At 35.2% G+C, this 22,742-nt stretch overlaps 1 protein-coding gene across 1 annotated transcript; it reads right to left on the bottom strand.

The window, feature by feature from the left end:
- Window positions 1-2,656: 2,656 nt before the first annotated feature.
- Window positions 2,657-19,756, bottom strand: LOC102808522 (uncharacterized). The gene is made up of 8 exons (XM_085494738.1): window positions 19,464-19,756; window positions 17,674-17,972; window positions 16,819-16,970; window positions 11,924-12,041; window positions 11,393-11,556; window positions 7,135-7,225; window positions 4,554-4,718; window positions 2,657-4,178 (listed from the first exon to the last, which is right to left on the bottom strand). Exons 1-8 carry the CDS (start codon window positions 19,720-19,722, stop codon window positions 3,996-3,998), a joined length of 1,431 nt encoding a protein of 476 aa, XP_085350864.1. The 5' UTR covers window positions 19,723-19,756; the 3' UTR covers window positions 2,657-3,995.
- Between the last annotated feature and the right edge of the window lie 2,986 nt (window positions 19,757-22,742).

Here is a 22,742-nt window from a genome sequence, read left to right as displayed (position 1 = left end):
ATGGGCTTTGTGCGCGCTGCTGTGGAACGCCGGTGGAGCCGGTGAAAACTCGAGAAAACAACATAAACTCAACTTTGAAGTAATCCCGAACAACCAAATTCATATATGTTACACACGTAGGGCTAATCTTGTTACACTGTTCAGGGGACTCTCATCAACCATCGCAAAGTACCGTTTTCTGCGAGTTTTTGGTCTTTGTTTTCACCGCGAGGGTTGCCAGGAGGAGGAAAATACCCGGATGTCCGCCCCCGAGGATAGCTCATATATGGTTTTCTGTTGCATCAATAATCCGCCAGTGAATGCGTCACAGCATATACATACATTAAAGGACGGTAGTCGTCGCGCTGCGCATGTGCGACATTTTGTGTTGATAAACATTGATTTTCCCACAATCCAATGCGCTCTTCAAATGGAAATCACAAGTATGAGGTTTGATTTGGTCGCGACTTGCACTAATTACCGCCGGTGACAATTCGATACCTTCCAATCACCTAAAAATACCTAATTAAGGCTTAGTAACGTTTCAGTTCGTACTCGTTGATTTGCACAACAGTCAAAGTCGCCATCTTTGTTTATACGAGACCCATATATCTTGCGTATGCGCAGCGCGGCGACTACCGCTGTTTAAAAGTTGATTTGGATTGATGAAACAACCTTTGAAACATTTCTCTATTTTACCATAAGTGGCGCACTTCACTGGTATGTAAAATGGCAAAACAAACGTTTGAGGCTCATACAGATTTCAGAGCGATTTTTTTTTGCAGCCTTAGTAGCTTTTCATCGAAGAACGTTACAACAGACAGGTATGACTAGATTCCTTAAGGAAAGGGGGATTACAATTCTGTAGGGAGAGGGATTGAATGAAAAACACGTGCAAAATAATAATTGCACAGACCCACCTCCAAATCAAAAGGTTTACCCCTGAAAAACCTTTACAGAACATGGTTGTAATAGACATTGTCTGCAAATAACCACCAAGATTTTGTTGAGATAAATAGTTTTTCTCTCTCATCGTGTACACTATTCTTAATACTGTAATGCAATTTAATTTAATTTTGATGTTTTTAGCGTATTCACCATGTTTTAAAGCGGGAGGGTCGTCACCTGCGCACGCACAGGAATTGAGTCCTAAGCGACAACAACAACACACGCTAAAAACGCAAAGACTCATGGGTAGATGCTTGTTTATAAACAATGACATGCTATGGCCATCTGACGCACGCGCAGGTGACGACCCCCCCCCCCACTTTAATTTCACGAATTAGGTCAAGGAAACAATAAATTATATTGTTATTTTACATGTTCACATTCATTTAATTTAGCGTATTTTACTTGTCAGCGAAAATAGCAAAATTGAAACCTGGGTACCATGATTCCATAGACCAGGAGGACAGTAGACACCATGACAGGAGAGAATAAACAATATCTGAAAAGCAAAAACAAGTCTTGCGGCACTCTCACTCTCAACGAGATCTCGGCGGCCAAAACAAAACTAGATTATGTAATACTCGTATATTAGGCAAACAAATTATTTTTGGTCAAGAAATGTTTCAAAAAATTACACTATGACAAACAATTTGTTGTTTAACTGCTACCAAAATTATTATTTTTGCATTTGACAACAAAAATGGTTCAAATTGACCTGAAACAAATTTATTTGGACGAAACATGATGTGGTTGTACATTTTTATGTATAGTTTAGTAAAACCCTGTGTTCACATTACCCTATTCACTACCAGTTCCATCTTTTCATCACAAAATAGTCCCATTTATAGACTTTCTTCAGAAGATTGGGACAAAAAATAGCCCTTTTTTTTTAGTACAAACTGAAAAAAAACTTAAATTTTGTCTATTGGTTCCAAAATTAGAATTCATTTCCAGAAATATTGAAGAATATAAAAACAAGTGCAGACAAATTTTCTGAAAAAAATTTTTGTGGTGAAAATGTACTGGAAATCCCTTACGAAAACAATCTGAAGAATTTCTATGGATTCTACAAAATTGTATAGATTTTAATAGTGGAATAAAATTTTATAGAATATTATCTACAGAATGAATTTACATACAATTTCTATAGAAAACATGATTTCTATAGATATTATCTACAGAAGTGTTGCAAATTACAGACAATTTCTATAGAAAATAAGTTTTCTATAAATATTATCTACAGAAGTGTTGTAAATTTCCATACAATTTGTATAGATATTATCTACAGAAGTGTTGTAAATTTCCATACAATTTCCATAGAAAATAAGTTTTCTATAGATATTATCTACAGAAGTGTTGTAAATTTCCATACAATTTCCATTGAAAATAAGTTTTCTATAGATATTATCTACAGAAGTGTTGTAAATTTCCATACAATTTCCATAGAAAATAAGTTTTCTATATATAGAATATTCAATTCTATAAAAATTCTATAGAAAAGAAGCCAATAAATACTCCATTAAAATCAACAGAAATTCTACAGAAGAATTTCGTAAGAAATATTTTTGTTTTCATATTACATATGAATTTTCAAGCAAATAAAAATTAATATTGCTTGGTAAATGTTTATACAAATTTGTATTCAAACTGTCTTTGCAAAAAACCCTGTTGTACCATTTTTTTTCAACAAAATTTTATAGAAATCATGAGAAAATCAAAATAACTTCACTACTGGTTGTAAATGTTATATTGTACCATTTTCAAATTCAATGTAAAATGTGCGTTTGTTTCCCCTACCAAAATTTAGTGCACAGTTTTGTAAGTTTTGTAATCCAGCGAATATACTTTTTTTCCTATATTCCACATTAAACTCATCAAAAATCAGTGAAAATAAATTCCATACAAATCGCCCAAAAAGCCTTTTCAGCGAAAATTAATTCCAGTATCAAGTATTCCACAGTATCTTAACCCTTTGAGTGCTAACGAAATAAATTTTTTTATATTTTTTTAATTCTGATCAAATCTATGTACTTATTTCCATAGAGCTAAGGGATCCATGTACTTATTTCCATGAGAAGCTAAAGGATCCATGTACTTATTTCCATGGAGATAAAGGATTCATGTACTTATTTCCATGGAGATAAAGGATTCATGTACTTATTTCCAGGGAGACAAAGGATTCATGTACTTATTTCTATAGAGATAAAGGATTCATGTACTTATTTCCATGGAGACAAAGGATTCACATACTTATTTATATGGAGATAAGAAATCCATGTACTTATTTCCATGGAGCTAAGGGATCCAGTACTTATTTCTATGGAGATAAGAGATTTTTGTACATATTTCCTTGGAGATAAGGGATCTATGTTCTCGTTAATTTTCATGCTTGTTAACACAATCAGTGTTAAGTCTACTTAAAGACTTTGCAAGGAGTACTACATCAAATATTGTAACAATATACTCACACAATCTGCTTTAGTCAAGATGATTATTAACACAGTCTGCTTTAGTTAACATGCTTATTAACAGTCTGCTTGATTTAACATGTTTATTATTAACAGTCGGCTTTAGTCAACATGTTTATTATTAACAGTCGGCTTTAGTCAACATGTTTATTATTAAGTCGGCTTTAGTCAACATGTTTATTAACAGTCGGCTTGAGTCAACATGTTTACTATCACAGTGTTAATTGCTTTCATACTTTGCAAGGAAAACTACATCTAAAATTGTAACAACATACTAACATAGTTCGCTTTAGTCAACATGCTTATTAACACAATCAGCATTAAATCTGCATTCATACTTTGCAAAGAGTACTACATCGAAAATTACATTCAGCTTTAGTCAACATGCTTATTAACAGTCGGCTTCAGTCAACATGCTAATTAACAGTCGACCTTAGTCAACAAGCTTATTAATAATCGGCCTTAGTCAACAAGCTTATTAATAATCGACCTTAGTCAACAAGCTTATTAACAGTCAGCTTTAGTCGACATGCTTATTATCACAATCAGTGATAAAACTGCTTTCAAACTTTGCAAGGAGTACGATGAGGTCTTCCAATCTCAATGCATCCATGTTAACCAGGGATGTAATGTCCCAAGATGCACCTCTGTGGTGTCTATATAATCTTTGTACACTCCTAGTGAAGGAAGTCCAATAAACGGTTTCACAATGTCATCAAACACCTCAGCATGTCGGATAATTCTCCATCTACTACCTTCAACCAACACTTCTGCTGGTCTTTGCTATGAATAGAAAAGAAAAATGAATACCAATTAAATAATATTCATGAAAACATTCAATTCAAACAAGGAGAGACTCTTCATCATTTTCGATTATTTTTTAGGAGGGATTGCAATTCAAAGACCAATCAAATACATTTTGATCTGAGTGTTGCTATGGGAACAGGAAGTTTGGGAAAGATTCTTCACCATTCCCAGATAGAGTCATTAATTCTATACATTATTGACAGGGGCCAATCAGAGAGCTTCATTAGGTTAATAGTGTGATGTAATATGTTTTGTCATGTTATTTGTAAGATTTACACAGAAAATAACAAATAAAACTATAACTTTATTAATCTGCAAGGTTCTGAACTTATACATAGATGGTATACATACCCGTAAACTGTAATTTGATGACATACTACCGCAGTAGGCACCGACATCTCTGATTGCCAGACCACATCCTTCATGCGGATACGGCATGTAGTAGTCTTCTGCTAAGAAGTCGCTACTTTCCCCGATGGGACCCACAATGTCAAAAACACATCCTTCTTTTTTACACTGAAATTAAAAAAATTAACAAGTCATTGTCAATGACACGTCCCCGTTCCGTTCATATTTGAGTGACATATACATTCAAAGCAGATCATGACCGAAATGCACCTGCATATGTACAACACATTGTGCTAAATCTGAACAAAATCCATCCATGCATGACTGAGATCCGGTTCTGGAATTGTGAAAATACGTGAATTTGATGCATTTTCGGCCTTAAAATGGCCATCATTCCGCTATTGTTAAGCAGATCATGAAACAAATGCACATATCTATTTGTGACATGATGTACCATGTGTGTGTGAAGTTTGAACGTGATCAATCCAGACATGTCTTGGATATGGATCCAGAACTGAATTCTTTAACAAAATGGCCGCCAGTCAGCCATTTCGAACTTGATCCGAAAAAAAAAAGACGTGCATCAAGGTCCTATTATGTTTAATGTATGTACCAAATTTGAACAAAATCCATCCATGCATAACTGAGATACGGGTCCGGAATGGTGAAAATGTGCGATTTCAATGCATTTTCGGCCTTAAAGCGGGCCCCCATTTGGCTATCGTTAATGAGATCATGAAACAAATGCACATACATATTTGTGACATGATGTACCTTGTGTGTGTGAAGTTTGAACTTGATCAATCCAGACATGTCTCGGATACGGATCCAGAACTGAATTCTTTAAAACAAAATGGCCGCCAGTCGGCTATTTCGAACTTGATCCGAAAAAAAAATGACGTGCATCAAGGTCCTATTATGTTTAATGTATGTACCAAATTTGAATGAAATCCGTCCATGCATAACTGAGATCCGGGTCCGGAATTGTGAAAATGTGCGATTTCAATGCATTTTCGGCCTTAAAGCGGCCGCCATTTGGCTATCGTTAATGAGATCATGAAACAAATGCACATACATATTTGTGACATGATGTACCTTGTGTGTGTGAAGGTTGAACTCGATCAATCCAAGCATGTCTCAGATACGGATCCAGAACTGAATTCTTTAAAACAAAATGGCCGCCAGTCGGCCATTTCGAACCCGATCCAAAAAAAAAAAATGACATGCATCAAGGTCCTATTATGTTTAATGTATGTACCAAATTTGAACAAAATCCGTCCATGCATAACTGAGATCCGGGTCCGGAATGGTGAAAATGTGCGATTTTGATGCATTTTCGGCTTTAAAATGGCCGCTATTCGGCTATCGTTAATCGGATCATGAAAAAAATGCATGTGCATATGTCCCATATAATGTGTGATGTATGAGTGAAGTTTGAACTTAATCGGTCCATGCATGTTCGAGATACAGGTGATCACGGACGCACGGACGGACGGACGCACGCACGCACGCACACAGGGCAAAACATAAGTCCCCGTTTTCGGACTGCGTCCGAACGGGGACTAAATATTATTCTAGTTGAATGATACAGCAAATGTTGTGAAGGGCTTAGAAAAATTAGTTATGTTTTTAGTCAGAGTGCGCACCACAACAATTCTTTTTTTCTTTCATTTTGCAACTGGACAGTACCAAATTAATAAAACCTGCGTAACTTTTCACCACCAGTTCCCTCTTCTCATAACAATTTCCCATTCATAGTCTGCACTTTCCTTCAGAAGATTAGGACAAAAACAGCCAAATTTTTTGAGTGAAAAACTGAAAATATAATCTAAATTTGTAATTTTATCTGTTGGCTCCAAAATTAGGGTTCATTTCCAGAAATATTCAAGAATTTAAGAAAAAAAGTGCAGAACAATTTGGGGGAGAAAGTCTGATGATAAAAAGGTTAATAACTTCAACTTTCATCAGACATTATTTGATCTAGCTTGGTAATTAATTAACAATTTTTACATAATAAGTCTTTTCAATTTGGCCAGAACCCTGGATAATAGATATAGATAATAAATAGTTGATTTTGCGCCATTTTTTCATGTTTGACTGAATTAAAATTTAGGGTAGACAATGTATTTTAGGTAGGATAGAGTTATCAGAACCATGCATACTTTTTTTTTTTAACTTTTACTACAATACAGACAATGCTTTGACATTTACCAGTTACATGTCCCTGTATTCTCTAGTGTAATTGAATCAGGTATTTCGCCACACTAGTCGGTAGCGGTCGGCCCTTACCGGCACTCAGAATTAGCGACCACCACAGAAGCGCTTTCGACCAAGACCATTGTCCAATTGTTTGCACTGTGACCAAGCTTATTAATATACATGTAGCTCATTAATATACATGTAGCTCATTAATATACATGTAGCTCATTAATATACATGTAGCTCATTAATATACATGTAGCTCATTAATATACATGTAGCTCATTAATATTCATCAGCTTATTAATATTCATCAGCTCATTAATATTCATGAGCATCTAGCACTCCCATTGGGCGAGTGAGATCCCTGATTTATGTAACCTACCATGGTTGGTTCTATAAGTTGTATGTGGTGATAGGCACCATAGAGACTGGGTCTGATTACTTCAGCCATTGAACCATCTATCACAATGAAGCTAGAAATGATTGGAAAAGACACCAGTTATATTGAAGTTATCGTATACACTACAGTGGCGTCATCATATACACTACAGTGGAGTCATCATATACACTACAGTTGGGTCATCGCATACACTACAGTGGGGTCATCATATACACTACAGTGGAGTCATTATATACACTACAGTGGGGTCATCAGAAACACTAGTGAGATTATTGCATACACTACAGTGGGGTCATTATATACACTACAGTCGGGTCATTATATACACTACAGTAGGGTCATTATATGCACTACAGTAGGGTCATCATATACACTACAGTGGGGTCATTATATACACAACAGTGGGGTCATCATATACACTACAGTGGGATCATTATATACACTACAGTGGGGTCATCGCATACACTACAGTGGGGTCATCATATACACTACAGTGGAGTCATTATATACACTACAGTGGGGTCATATACACTACTGTGGGGTCATTATATACACTACAGTGGGGTCATCGTATACACTACAGTGGGGTCATCGTATACACTACAGTGGGGTCATCATATACACTACAGTGGAGTCATTATATACACTACAGTGGGGTCATATACACTACTGTGGGGTCATTATATACACTACAGTAGGGTCATCATATACTCTACAGTGGGGTCATCGCATACACTACAGTGGGGTCATTGCATACACTACAGTGGAGTCATCGCATACACTACAGTTTGGTCATCGCATACACTACAGTTTGGTCATCGCATACACTACAGTGGGGTCATTATATACACTACAGTGGGGTCATTATATACACTACAGTGGGGTCATTATATGCACTACAGTAGGGTCATCATATACACAACAGTGGGGTCATCATATACACTACAGTGGGGTCATTATATACACTACAGTGGGGTCATCGCATACACTACAGTGGGGTCATCATATACACTACAGTGGAGTCATTATATACACTACAGTGGGGTCATATACACTACTGTGGGGTCATTATATACACTACAGTGGGGTCATCATATACACTACAGTAGGGTCATCGTATACACTACAGTGGGGTCATCATATACACTACAGTGGAGTCATATACACTACAGTGGGGTCATATATACTACTGTGGGGTCATTATATACACTACAGTGGGGTCATCATATACACTACAGTAGGGTCATCGTATACACTACAGTGGGGTCATCGCATACACTACAGTAGGGTCATCGCATACACTACAGTAGGGTCATCGCATACACTACAGTGGAGTCATCGCATACACTACAGTGGAGTCATCGCATACACTACAGTTGGGTCATCGCATACACTACAGTTGGGTCATCGCATACACTACAGTGGGGTCATCATATACACTACAGTGGGGTCATTATATACACTACAGTGGGGTCATTATATGCACTACAGTAGGGTCATCATATACACTACAGTGGGGTCATTATATACACAACAGTGGGGTCATCATATACACTACAGTGGAATCATTATATACACTACAGTGGGGTCATTATATACACTACAGTGGGGTCATTATATGCACTACAGTAGGGTCATCGTATACACTACAGTGGGGTCATCATATACACTACAGTGGGGTCATCAGAAACACTAGTGAGATTATTGCATACACTACAGTGGGGTCATTATATACACTACAGTGGGGTCATTATATACACTACATTGGGGACATTATATGCACTACAGTGGGGTCATCACATACACTACAGTGGGCCTATTATATACACTACAGTGGGCCACCATTGCATACACAACTGCACAGTTAATTAATCACATACACTACAGTGGGGTCGTCACATACACTACAGTGGGCTTATATACAGTGGGGTCGTCATATACACTACAGTGGGGTCGTCATATACACTACAGTGGGCTTATATACAGTGGGGTCGTCATATACACTACAGTGGGGTCGTCATATACACTACAGTGGGCTCATCATATACACTACAGTGGGGTTGTCATACAATACAGTAAGGTCAGCACATGCACTCCAGTGGGGAGCGGGGCTCATCACATAAACTACAGTGGGATCATCACATACAAGGGGAAAAGTAAACTATTCATAACGAAAAGTAAATTATTCATGTTGAAAAGTAAACAATCATCTGTTTTCACAAAACCCTGTTTTATGATGCCCAAACCATTTATTAACATTCGATTATTTCCTGCTTATTGCTTTTAAAGGTAAATATTTTTTGTGAAAAAAAATCTCTGGCAAAGTAGTAATTTTTACCCAAAAGATTATTCTGCTATACATAAATCACAAAAATTAATTAAAAAATTATCACAGGACAGCTAACAATGTCTCATCTCCTAGTGTCTCAGTAGGATCCATCTGTTCTACAACTTGACAGACCAATCGTTTCTGAGCATGCAGCTTGCCGGAATGGCACAGGCATTATATCTCAGTACAATAATGTTACTGTCAAATTCTTTATTTCAGCTGGAAATAGGCTTTTTGGGTGTTTTATACGAAATTTATTTTCACTGATTTTTGACAAGTTGAATGTAAAATATTGGGAAAAATTATATTCGCTGGATTTTATTTCCATTGAATCATTCCTTCAGCGAAAATAGCGAAAACTCATTCCAAGCGAAAATAAAGTATTTTACAGTACATGATTTAGGATTGAACCAATTGATATTTGAGGGGGAGAGAATAATTCAATAACTTGGCAATATGTTATTTCTCGGAAACACTATAATATTTTTTTCCAATTTATATAATTTATTTCATGATATGAAAATATCATAAGTCAGAGGCTGCATCAATCAATATTAAATTGAAAACGCTGGGATAAAAAATATTGCACTGACAAGAATTCGCATGTTTCCCAGACTAGACAGATGATGTGTGGTGCGAATATAATTTTTTTTTCATTCTAATTTCAGAACAGAATACAGAAAATACATTTTCCATCTTCATTTAGAAAAAAAATCATTTTTTAAATATATATTTTTTTAAATTTTATACAATACTTGTAGCTATCTATCTTTATTAGAAAAATTTGAGCGAGAAAAAAAATATGGTTAATTACAATTCTTTTTTTTTTTAATTAAGATAACATGGAACTCAAAATACACTTTAGACATGAGTATCCTTCAGTTTAATAACAGTTAATATTTGGTGATTTAAATTTGATGTTATTCAATAGACCATTTTCCGTTCACTGCGAGAATCACGCGTTATGCGTGAAATCAAACGTAAAAACAGGACAAACAAAGGTCATAGCGTCGTAGTGGCGTCAAACATCGCGTGGGATTCGACAAACGCGAAAGTATTTTGGGGACATTTCCATGCTTAATAATGTGCTGTCCACATTTGATGATAGGCGATTTCGATTAAGTAAGGGTATTCGGAAGCAATATTCCTCTGTCGAAGATCAGCCGGTCGGTGTGAGCTACGAAATAAGGAAATTCGAGTTCAAAATCAAATCGTTCGATTTTTGCGGCAGACGTTCGACGCGCGTCTTTCATGCATCTCGCGAGATCTCGCAATTGTACGAAAAATCACCTATTCATTGTCATCTGAGGGTGACTTATTGATACCACTGGTATAACATGCCTACTTTTTGAATGTCTCGGTTTGTACTTGTTCAACTTTTGTTTCCATACTGTTTTGCTTGAATTTCCGCGACAAAATATGTTTCATTACTCTTGTTCATTCGTAAATAAAGCATAGCGTCGTTTTTAATTTGTACTAATTTTCAGACTGTGAGACATTTGTTCTCAATGGTTTAGGCAGTACACCGTCGCATCGACCTCCAAAGCGCGTCAGTTAAAACTCTCGCGGTACTGCCTTCGCACATACTTTGAGGTATCCTCGTAATCACTCATATTAACACCTTTCTGCATTCTGTACCTTTAAAAACCAGATGGACTACCAAATATTACCATGGGATGACTCTTAAAACAGGCTACCCAGCAGACTTCAAAGAAATATTTTAATTTCAAGTTCTGTGCCATAATTATATGGTATCCATAATTTATTAATACCAGTACGTCCACATTCAAATAAACCTTGGCTACAAATCAGTATATACTTCATATATCTTTATAATATCATTAAAATAACTTCATATTGTGTGTACACACTAGGATAAATATTTTTACAAAATATGATTTCATAACTTACTTTTTATTTTCATTAGTTTTGACACCAACCACTTTTGTCACCAATATACCTGTGTTTCCAACAATAGAGATGCCTGGTTCCAATATCAGGCAGATATTCTTGGATTTGATGCCCTCAGCGATAGAACTTATAAAATCTTTTGTTTCTGGTAAAATTTCATCACTCTAAAATTAAGAATAATTATATGTAAATTAGTGAATATGTGTATTTGTTCAAGTCAGTATTGACTGTAGATTTGATTGGTCGATTAATTGGTGGTATTTTCAATCAACCAATCAAATTTACAGGTCAATAGCCGACAGTGATGAGATATTACTAGCATCATACCTAGGCATAGTTGATGAATTTTCAATCAACCAATCAGATTTACAGTCCATAGCTGACAGTGATGAGATATTACTAGTTTCATACCTAGGCATAGTTCATGCATTTTCATTCAACCAATCAATGGAGTGGTGAAGTATTCAGTTGAATGTTGCATGCTTATTCTGACACAAGAAACACCATACACATACATTACACAACCCTTACCTGTGGTATGTGACGTTTATAGTTCAGTCCGATTCCCTCACCCATATTGAGATAACGGATATCAAATCCCATCTCACGTACTTTGTCAACCCAAAAAAGCATTGTATCCAATGATTCTCTGTAAAGCAATATAAACGATACTGTATTTTAAATAAAATTAATAGTTTTAAATTCACAGGTTTGGGAAGGAAACAATACATTTAGTCAACTCACTCCAGGTTTAATTTTAGTACCGGTAGATTTGATGTTATACCAATATTCACTATGACTTTTGATAAGGAAGCTATTATGAAATTGGGTTCTGCAAAGTTGGTTCTGAGGTTCTGAAAAGTATACACTACCGATCATGTACATTGGTAAAACTTGTGAATATGAAATCAATAATTCATGAATCTGAATCTAACCGAATCAATTTATTCTTAGCATGCTCAGTTGCTCTGTCAGTGCAGTAGGGAGAGGTAATTTCATTTAAATTCACTGGCTTGAATAGTTGTACATCATCAAGTGTAGTTTCTAGATGACAATGTAATCCAATCAGATCTATTAAGTCTACAAGTATATTAACTTACTTGAATAGTTGTACATCATCAAGTGTAGTTTCTAGATGACAATGTAATCCAATCAGATCTACTAATTCTACAAGTATATTAACTTACTTGAATAGTTGTACATCATCAAGTGTAGTTTCTAGATGACAACGTAACCCAATCAGATCTACTAAGTCTACAAGTATATTAACTTACTTGAATAGTTGTACATCATCAAGTGTAGTTTCTAGATGACAATGTAATCCAATCAGATCTACTAAGTCTACAAGTATATTAACTTACTTGAATAGTTGTACATCATCAAGTGTAGTTTCTAGATGACAATGTAACCCAATCAGATCTACTAAGTCTACAAGTATATTAACTTACTTGAATAGTTGTACATCATCAAGTGTAGTTTCTAGATGACAATGTAATCCAATCAGATCTACTAAGTCTACAAGTATATTAACTTACTTGAATAGTTGTACATCATCAAGTGTAGTTTCTAGATGACAATGTAACCCAATCAGATCTACTAAGTCTACAAGTATATTAACTTACTTGAATAGTTGTACATCATCAAGTGTAGTTTCTAGATAATGTAATCCAATCAGATCTACTAAGTCTACAAGTATATTAACTTACTTGAATAGTTGTACATCATTAAGTGTAGTTTCTAGATAACAATGTAATCCAATCAGATCTACTAAGTCTACAAGTATATTAACTTACTTGAATAGTTGAACATCATCAAGTGTAGTTTCTAGATGACAATGTAATCCAATCAGATCTACTAAGTCTACAAGTATATTAACTTACTTGAATAGTTGTACATCATCAAGTGTAGTTTCTAGATGACAATGTAATCCAATCAGATCTACTAAGTCTACAAGTATATTAACTTACTTGAATAGTTGTACATCATCAAGTGTAGTTTCTAGATGACAATGTAATCCAATCAGATCTATTAAGTCTACAAGTATATTAACTTACTTGAATAGTTGTACATCATCATGTGTAGTTTCTAGATGACAATGTAATCTAATCAGATCTACTAAGTCTACAAGTATATTAACTTACTTGAATAGTTGTACATCATCAAGTGTAGTTTCTAGATGACAATGTAATCCAATCAGATCTACTAAGTCTACAAGTATATTAACTTACTTGAATAGTTGTACATCATCAAGTGTAGTTTCTAGATGACAATGTAATCCAATCAGATCTACTAAGTCTACAAGTATATTAACTTACTTGAATAGTTGTACATCATCAAGTGTAGTTTCTAGATGACAATGTAATCCAATCAGATCTACTAAGTCTACAAGTATATTAACTTACTTGAATAGTTGTACATCATCAAGTGTAGTTTCTAGATGACAATGTAATCCAATCAGATCTACTAAGTCTACAAGTAAGTTACTTGTAAGTTACTACAAGTAAGTTACAATGTAATCCAATCAGATCTACTAAGTCTACAAGTAACTTACTTACTTGAATAGTTGTACATCATCAAGTGTAGTTTCTAGATGACAATGTAACCCAATCAGATCTACTAAGTCTACAAGTATATTAACTTACTTGAATAGTTGTACATCATCAAGTGTAGTTTCTAGATGACATTGTAACCCAATCAGATCTACTAAGTCTACAAGTATATTAACTTACTTGAATAGTTGTACATCATTAAGTGTAGTTTCTAGATAACAATGTAATCCAATCAGATCTATTAAGTCTACAAGTATATTAACTTACTTGAATAGTTGTACATCATCAAGTGTAGTTTCTAGATAACAATGTAATCCAATCAGATCTACTAAGTCTACAAGTATATTAACTTACTTGAATAGTTGTACATCATCAAGTGTAGTTTCCAGATGACAATGTAATCCAATCAGATCTACTAAGTCTACAAGTATATTAACTTACTTGAATAGTTGTACATCATCAAGTGTAGTTTCCAAATGACAATGTAATCCAATCAGATCTACTAAGTCTACAAGTATATTAACTTACTTGAATAGTTGTACATCATCAAGTGTAGTTTCTAGATGACAATGTAATCCAATCAGATCTACTAAGTCTACAAGTATATTAACTTACTTGAATAGTTGTACATCATCAAGTGTAGTTTCTAGATGACAATGTAACCCAATCAGATCTACTAAGTCTACAAGTATATTAACTTACTTGAATAGTTGTACATCATCAAGTGTAGTTTCCAGATAACAATGTAACCCAATCAGATCTATTAAGTCTACAAGTATATTAACTTACTTGAATAGTTGTACATCATCAAGTGTAGTTTCTTGATGACAATGTAATCCAATCAGATCTACTAAGTCTACAAGTATATTAACTTACTTGAATAGTTGTACATCATCAAGTGTAGTTTCTAGATGACAATGTAATCCAATCAGATCTACTAAGTCTACAAGTATATTAACTTACTTGAATAGTTGTACATCATCAAGTGTAGTTTCTAGATAACAATGTAACCCAATCAGATCTACTAAGTCTACAAGTATATTAACTTACTTGAATAGTTGTACATCATCAAGTGTAGTTTCTAGATGACATTGTAACCCAATCAGATCTACTAAGTCTACAAGTATATTAACTTACTTGAATAGATGTACATCATTAAGTGTAGTTTCTGGATAACAATGTAATCCAATCAGATCTACTAAGTCTACAAGTATATTAACTTACTTGAATAGTTGTACATCATCAAGTGTAGTTTCTAGATGACATTGTAATCCAATCAGATCTACTAAGTCTACAAGTATATTACATTACTTGAATAGTTGTACATCATCAAGTGTAGTTTCTAGATGACAATGTAATCCAATCAGATCTACTAAGTCTACAAGTATATTAACTTATTTGAATAGTTGTACATCATCAAGTGTAGTTTCCAGATGACAATGTAATCCAATCAGATCTACTAAGTCTACAAGTATATTAACTTACTTGAATAGTTGTACATCATCAAGTGTAGTTTCTAGATAACAATGTAACCCAATCAGATTTACTAAGTCTACAAGTATATTAACTTACTTGAATAGTTGTACATCATCAAGTGTAGTTTCTAGATGACAATGTAATCCAATCAGATCTACTAAGTCTACAAGTATATTAACTTACTTGAATAGTTGTACATCATCAAGTGTAGTTTCCAAATGACAATGTAATCCAATCAGATCTACTAAGTCTACAAGTATATTAACTTACTTGAATAGTTGTACATCATCAAGTGTAGTTTCTAGATGACAATGTAATCCAATCAGATCTACTAAGTCTACAAGTATATTAACTTACTTGAATAGTTGTACATCATCAAGTGTAGTTTCTAGATGACAATGTAACCCAATCAGATCTACTAAGTCTACAAGTATATTAACTTACTTGAATAGTTGTACATCATCAAGTGTAGTTTCCAGATAACAATGTAACCCAATCAGATCTATTAAGTCTACAAGTATATTAACTTACTTGAATAGTTGTACATCATCAAGTGTAGTTTCTTGATGACAATGTAATCCAATCAGATCTACCAAGTCTACAAGTATATTAACTTACTTGAATAGTTGTACATCATCAAGTGTAGTTTCTAGATGACAATGTAATCCAATCAGATCTACTAAGTCTACAAGTATATTAACTTACTTGAATAGTTGTACATCATCAAGTGTAGTTTCTAGATAACAATGTAACCCAATCAGATCTACTAAGTCTACAAGTATATTAACTTACTTGAATAGTTGTACATCATCAAGTGTAGTTTCTAGATGACATTGTAACCCAATCAGATCTACTAAGTCTACAAGTATATTAACTTACTTGAATAGATGTACATCATTAAGTGTAGTTTCTAGATAACAATGTAATCCAATCAGATCTACTAAGTCTACAAGTATATTAACTTACTTGAATAGTTGTACATCATCAAGTGTAGTTTCTAGATGACATTGTAATCCAATCAGATCTACTAAGTCTACAAGTATATTACATTACTTGAATAGTTGTACATCATCAAGTGTAGTTTCTAGATGACAATGTAATCCAATCAGATCTACTAAGTCTACAAGTATATTAACTTATTTGAATAGTTGTACATCATCAAGTGTAGTTTCCAGATGACAATGTAATCCAATCAGATCTACTAAGTCTACAAGTATATTAACTTACTTGAATAGTTGTACATCATCAAGTGTAGTTTCTAGATAACAATGTAACCCAATCAGATTTACTAAGTCTACAAGTATATTAACTTACTTGAATAGTTGTACATCATCAAGTGTAGTTTCTAGATGACAATGTAATCCAATCAGATCTACTAAGTCTACAAGTATATTAACTTACTTGAATAGTTGTACATCATCAAGTGTAGTTTCTAGATGACAATGTAACCCAATCAGATCTACTAATTCTTCTTCTTTTACGATTTGCAACGCCTTATCAAACTCTTTATGATGGAGTCCAAATTTAGTTTCAGTAATATCTTGGCTGCTATCCTAGATCAAAGAAAGCATGCTGTTACTCAAACAGTTACAGTTGCTACCAGTCTTATACTGTAAAATACTTAATTTTCGCTTGTAATTTATTTTCGCTTTTTTTCACTGAAGGGGTGATTCATTGAAAATAAAATCCAGCGAATATAACTTTTTTCCTATGTTTTACATTCAACTCATCAAAAATCAGTGAAATTAAACTCAATACTAAACACTAAAAAGTCTTTTCAGCGAAAATTAATTCCAGTTAAAATAAAGTATTTCACAGTATACTATTCAGTTCAAAGTAGGAGTTATCTCTTTTTTATTATAAACGGGGTATTAGAGAATTTCATTGTTTCATTCGTACTGAGATTTGTGCTGCAAAAAACGCAGTTACAGTTTATGATAAATCATAGTCCAATGTATTTATTCATATGCAGTGTTGAATAAAAATACTAAAAATTAAATTTTCTAGACCATGTTGCACCTTTAAAGCGGTGGGGTTGTCACCTGCTTATGCCAGGAATTCAGTTCCAAGTGACGATAACACCGCACGCTAAAAACGCAAAAGCTCATGGGTAGACGCTTGTTTAAAAACAGCAACGCATTATGGCCGTTTGCTGCATGGGCAGGTGATGGCTCACCTGCTTTAAGTTATGCTTGTTCATAATCATACTGTACAGATGAATAAGGATAAAAAAAAGGATATGACCTTTGAACTTACTGAATCAATTTCAGGATGGAGCCTCATTAAAACGTTCGCTTTCTTATGTAACATTCGGCAAACTTTACGAATATGCTCAAGATCAAAGAGCGAGTCGACGTTAATCATCACACCACACTTGACGGCGAATTCCAATTCGTTGAGTTGTTTACCGTTTCCATTATACACCATCATGTTCGGGTTAAAGCCCGCCATCATGGCAATTTTGATTTCATTGATGCTCGCAACGACGGCGGAGCAACCAAGCTTTTGTAAGATTCGTAAGATTTCTAAGTTATAGTTGGCTGAGACAGTGTAACCTGAAAAGAAATAATACAGAGTTAGAGGGTTGACAAGGGGTATTTCCGTAAGCTGTAATCAATTGTTTTTATTTTCGTAATAATGTAATTTAAATAAATAACAAGCAGCCTGTCGGCTGAGATAGCTCCGCTGTTAGCAATGCACATTTCAATTAAAGAACTGAAGACATCATTAGAAAATGAACAATATGTATAGTATCAAAGCAATCAGACTTACAGTTTTTAACAAGAAGTCGAAAATATCACTTTTTACCAAAAATGACAAAAATATTCACCAAAATTAGAGAATTAAAGATATCATTACAAAATGAACAAATCTGAGAGGTCCACATGTAGTACCTATATATGTAATATCAAAGCAATTGCACTTGCGGTTTTTAACAAGAAGTCGAAAATATCACTTTTTACCAAAAATGACAAAAATATTCACCAAAATTAAAGAATTGAAGATATCAACCTGAAATGAACAAACCTAAGAGAGGTCTACCCAAGGTACATGTACACCAAGTATCAAAGCATTCAGGCTTGTAGTTTTCAAGAAGAAGTCGAAAAAGTAAAACATTGACACGGACGACGACGACGACGGACAATCACTCATATGATAAGCTCCGCTCGACAAAGTCGACAGCGGAGCTAATAAGAAAAATTTTTTGTTTACATGAAATTCTTCTGCACGATATCAACTGCCCCTTTTTTGGAGAATTAAAACCTAGAGAAAAACTGATGCATTTACAGTAAAATTAAATTGGGGGGGGGGGTAAAAAAAAAAACTTTCTAAGAAAACTATAACTTGGGGTAACCGAACTAGTTTTGGAATAATAAAACTGAAAATTTTACATATTGACAAATCCATTGTATATTCAAAATGGCTACTAAATAAATAAGAAAGACATTGTTTCCATTGAGGCAAGATTGGTACACATTTTATTTACTCTGTTTTGCAGGTGGAAAATCTTGCTTAGAAAAATATCAAAGATTTATAGCGTTTTTAAATTTTTTGCATTATTGTAAACATATCAACTACTCTAGCCCTGCGTACAGTTCTGTGTGTACGGGGACGCGTTCGACATCTATCAACCGAACGCGTCTCCGTACACACAACACTGTACGCAGGGCTACAACTATTCAGATGGTTTTATTTTCGCTATTTTCGTTGACAAGTACATTCACTAAATTAAATCCACATGAAAATGTCAAATAACGCTATAATTCATTGTTATCCTTGCCAAGTTCGTGAACTTAAAACCCAGTGAAAATGCATCAAGATAGTGAATTTACCGTTAATGCCAGTGAAAATAAATGGTATTGCAATTATTACGCCCCCAGATGGAGGTCATCTAACAAAGGCAAGGAGGGTCATTGCCCGACAGGTCAAGCTGGAACGTTATATCAATATTTAACTTTCCGGTAGTCTGAAGTGAAAAACAAACACTCGAAATAACAAAATACAGTAACCCACGTCGTTTGGCAGTGGGTTTCTGAGTCACTTACCTAGCAAATGTGGAACGTCGTTTTTTTCCAGGGACCGCTTGTACTGCTGGACATTGTCGACGATCTGCGCTCTACTGTACAAGTAAAACGGACTCGCATAATCCGTCTTCATCGCCAGTTCGTACTGGATTTCTTTGACACAAAGGTTTTCACAGAATAGATGACCATCTCCCGTCATATAGATGTTTGATGACGTGGAGATATTGGGCTTAGAGCTGAGGGCTGTTCGGTAGTCTACTTTCAGTAACTCGACCGCCATGTTGAGATATGCCGTCTGATATCAAACCACTGAGACATCGCACGGACTTCTGGGTATTATAAAAAAGAAAGTTTGGGTTCATTTGTTAAAGGGATATAGAATACCGAGCGAACACTGTTCATATAAAATATCTAGGAAATAAATTAATAAATAAAACACACTGCATCATATGAACATAAGAATGGAGATAAAATTGTCCAATTGTTTTTGTTTTTTCCACAAAATTGTATAAAAAGATGATGATGTTTTACTCATGAAACATTATCCTCGGGGGGGGGGGGGGGGGGGGCGGACATCCGGGCATTTTCTACCGCCTGGCAACCCTCGCGGTGAAAACAAAGACCAAAAACTCGCAGAAAACGGTACTTTGCGATGGTTGTTGAGAGTCCCCTGAACAGTGTAACAAGATTAGCCCTACGTGTGTAACATATATGAATTTGGTTGTTCGGGATTACTTCAAAGTTGAGTTTGTGTTGTTTTCTCGAGTTTTCACCGGCTCCACCGGCGTTCCACAGCAGCGCGCACAGAGCCCATGGAAATGCATGGTACAGTGGTGCGCGTCTTAGCAACGTAGAACGTCTGTGACGTAGCTCCGCTCCCGAGGATAGGCGTCTCAGTATATTACCATCAATGTCAAAGCTTCTGGAGAAAATTATGCACAATTATTGCCTTTCCTCAACCACATATTAGATCGAAGACTATCAGCTAATGAGAGGGGATACATGTGTAACGTATTCTTCTACGTCTTATATAAGACTGAAAAATCGCCTCGTAGAACGAAGAAACTAGTAGAACAAAGAATCATTCAGGTCCTGTCTCGATGGACTTTAGTAAAACGTTTGACTGTCTATCGCATAGTTTAGTCGTTGCTAAGCTACGGGCTCATGCTGTGTCTAGGAATGGCTGCGGTCTTTTGTGGTCCTATTTAAAGTCCTGTAAAGCACCTTCTGTCTGTGTCAGTGAATGGTTAGACTTATTGAAAGGGGTCCCTCGAGGGTCCGTGCGGTTCTTTGTGCCGGCTTTGTTCAAAGTATCTTTAAACGACCTCTATTTTTATTTACCACAGCCCTCTCTATAGAAGGACTGTGATTTTACAATAAGCATCTTTTTTACCTCCATGCAATAAGTAAGGTGTATTTATATAATCACGGAGGTAATAAGAAATTACCTTCATGATATAATTATGCCGACGATAGTACTGTATCGGCACAGGGTCCGAGTCAATCACAGCTTGTGTAAACCTGAAAATGTACGTGTTTTATATTTGGAACTTAAAGCGCGGCGGTCGTCGCGCTGCGCATGTGCGACATTTGTGTAGATAAGGCCAGACTTTTTTTATTCCTTGTTTCGCAAGTTTTCATAAGGCAATTTTTTTGAGGAGGGTGGAAAAAAATATAATTATTTTTTTTTTCTATTACATTTGTGTGATTCTCAAAGAATTGTAAGTGAGATCATTGATCGGAGAGAAGAAATTAAATAAAATGTTATTCCATGTATAACCTTGTTTCTCATCTGCGCGAGACTTCGGTACTTTGATTATGATACTCCCACGCAAAATGCAACTTTGATTTTTTATGCGGCGGGCGGTAAAAAAATGAAGATAAAAATAATATTTTTTTAGCATTTTTTCGCGCTTACAAGTCGGCGGGCGCGAGAAATTACGCTGAAATAAAATTATATTTTTATTTCATTTTTGGCTCCTGTTCCTTCGGCGGGTTCGCGAAACAAGGGATAATAAAAGTCTGGCCTAAACAATGATTTTCCCAAAATCCAATGCGCTCTTCAACTGGAAATCACAAATATGAGGTTTGACCTGGGCGCGACTTGCACTTAATACCACCGGCGACTCCTTCGATACCGTCCAATCCCCTAAAAATGACCTAATTAAAGCTTGGAAACGTCTCAGTTTGTACTCGTTGATCTGCGCAACAGTCAAAGTCGCCATCTTTGTTTATATGAGACCCATACATCTCGCGCATGCGTGGCGCGACGACTACCGCGCTTTAACGTGCACACTTTCCCTACTGACAACATTATGCTTGTCGTTTTCCATTGTTTGTTGAGGTCTACCATCTTCTAAGTAGGAACAACTATTGTGACTGTTCAATCGAAATATCCACTAAACTAACAATGAGTTTGAATAATGACCGATCCATGACAAAAGCTAATGTTTACGAGGGACGACTTCAGACTACTCTTGGATACTGAGTGGGGATTCGGATTTAATAATAATAATAATAGTAATAGTAATAGTAATAATAATAATAATAATAATAATAATAATAATAATAATAATAATTTTATTCAACACGAAAATCTACTACAGAGAGTAATTTTATGGTTGTAAAACAAAAACAGAAATAATACAAATCTCGTTCGCCTGTGGACTAACAAACAGTATTATGTCAATTGTGGGTCGGATCTACTGTATATTATAAATCTACTAAGCGTTGCATACTGGACTATTCGTATCTCTCCAATGTGTATACCCTTACTGCCCGGTAACTATTCCAGTACATACCTCTAGTCTACCAATTGGCGAAGCTAATCTATGATGGCTGATTTCCTCAAACTCCGTAGAAACCCCGATCACACTAGAAGGTGGTTTAATTCGTGAAAATGGCGTGCAAGCAAACCCTATTAAATTTCAAGCTATCGTATTGAAATATTCATATAGTGGCATAAATTTTGACATTGGAGGTAATATTATCATGATTTATATTTTCATGTATTTCGGTGAGGCCGCTTTTAGCGGTAATAGCGGCTTCCAATGGTGACCCCTGGATAATCCACACCTGCTTGTAACTTGTCATGATCAGGTTCATTCGTATGTAAGGGAATTAGTGATTGGAACAACTGGCTGATATAATGGTCGACTATGGAAGTTGGTTAAGTCAACAAGACGCCTATAAGTATGAGAGTTATGTCTCAGCATCAGGGGGCAATTAATTATTATGGCGTGTTGAATACTTTGCGTGATTGGCTGTATGTGTGAATGCGACGCCTTAGAGTTTTTTAAC

The sequence above is a fragment of the Saccoglossus kowalevskii genome, chromosome 20, assembly GCF_978046115.1.
Source record: "Saccoglossus kowalevskii chromosome 20, keSacKowa6.1, whole genome shotgun sequence".
In the NCBI taxonomy this organism is placed as follows: Eukaryota; Metazoa; Hemichordata; class Enteropneusta; family Harrimaniidae; genus Saccoglossus; species Saccoglossus kowalevskii.
The sequence above is the reverse complement of the archived record's forward strand: the minus strand, read 5'-3'. Positions and strand labels throughout refer to the sequence as shown.

Bases quoted from the DNA above. Each gene is read 5' to 3' on its own strand.
- LOC102808522 (XM_085494738.1), bottom strand. From the start codon at position 19,722: ATGGCGGTCGAGTTACTGAAAGTAGACTACCGAACAGCCCTCAGCTCT. The intron at 17,973-19,463 runs GTAAGTGACTCA...ATTTCTTTTCAG, and splicing joins CGACGTTCCACATTTGCTAG to GTTACACTGTCTCAGCCAAC. The intron at 4,719-7,134 runs GTAGGTTACATA...TTTTAATTTCAG, and splicing joins AACTTATAGAACCAACCATG to TGTAAAAAAGAAGGATGTGT.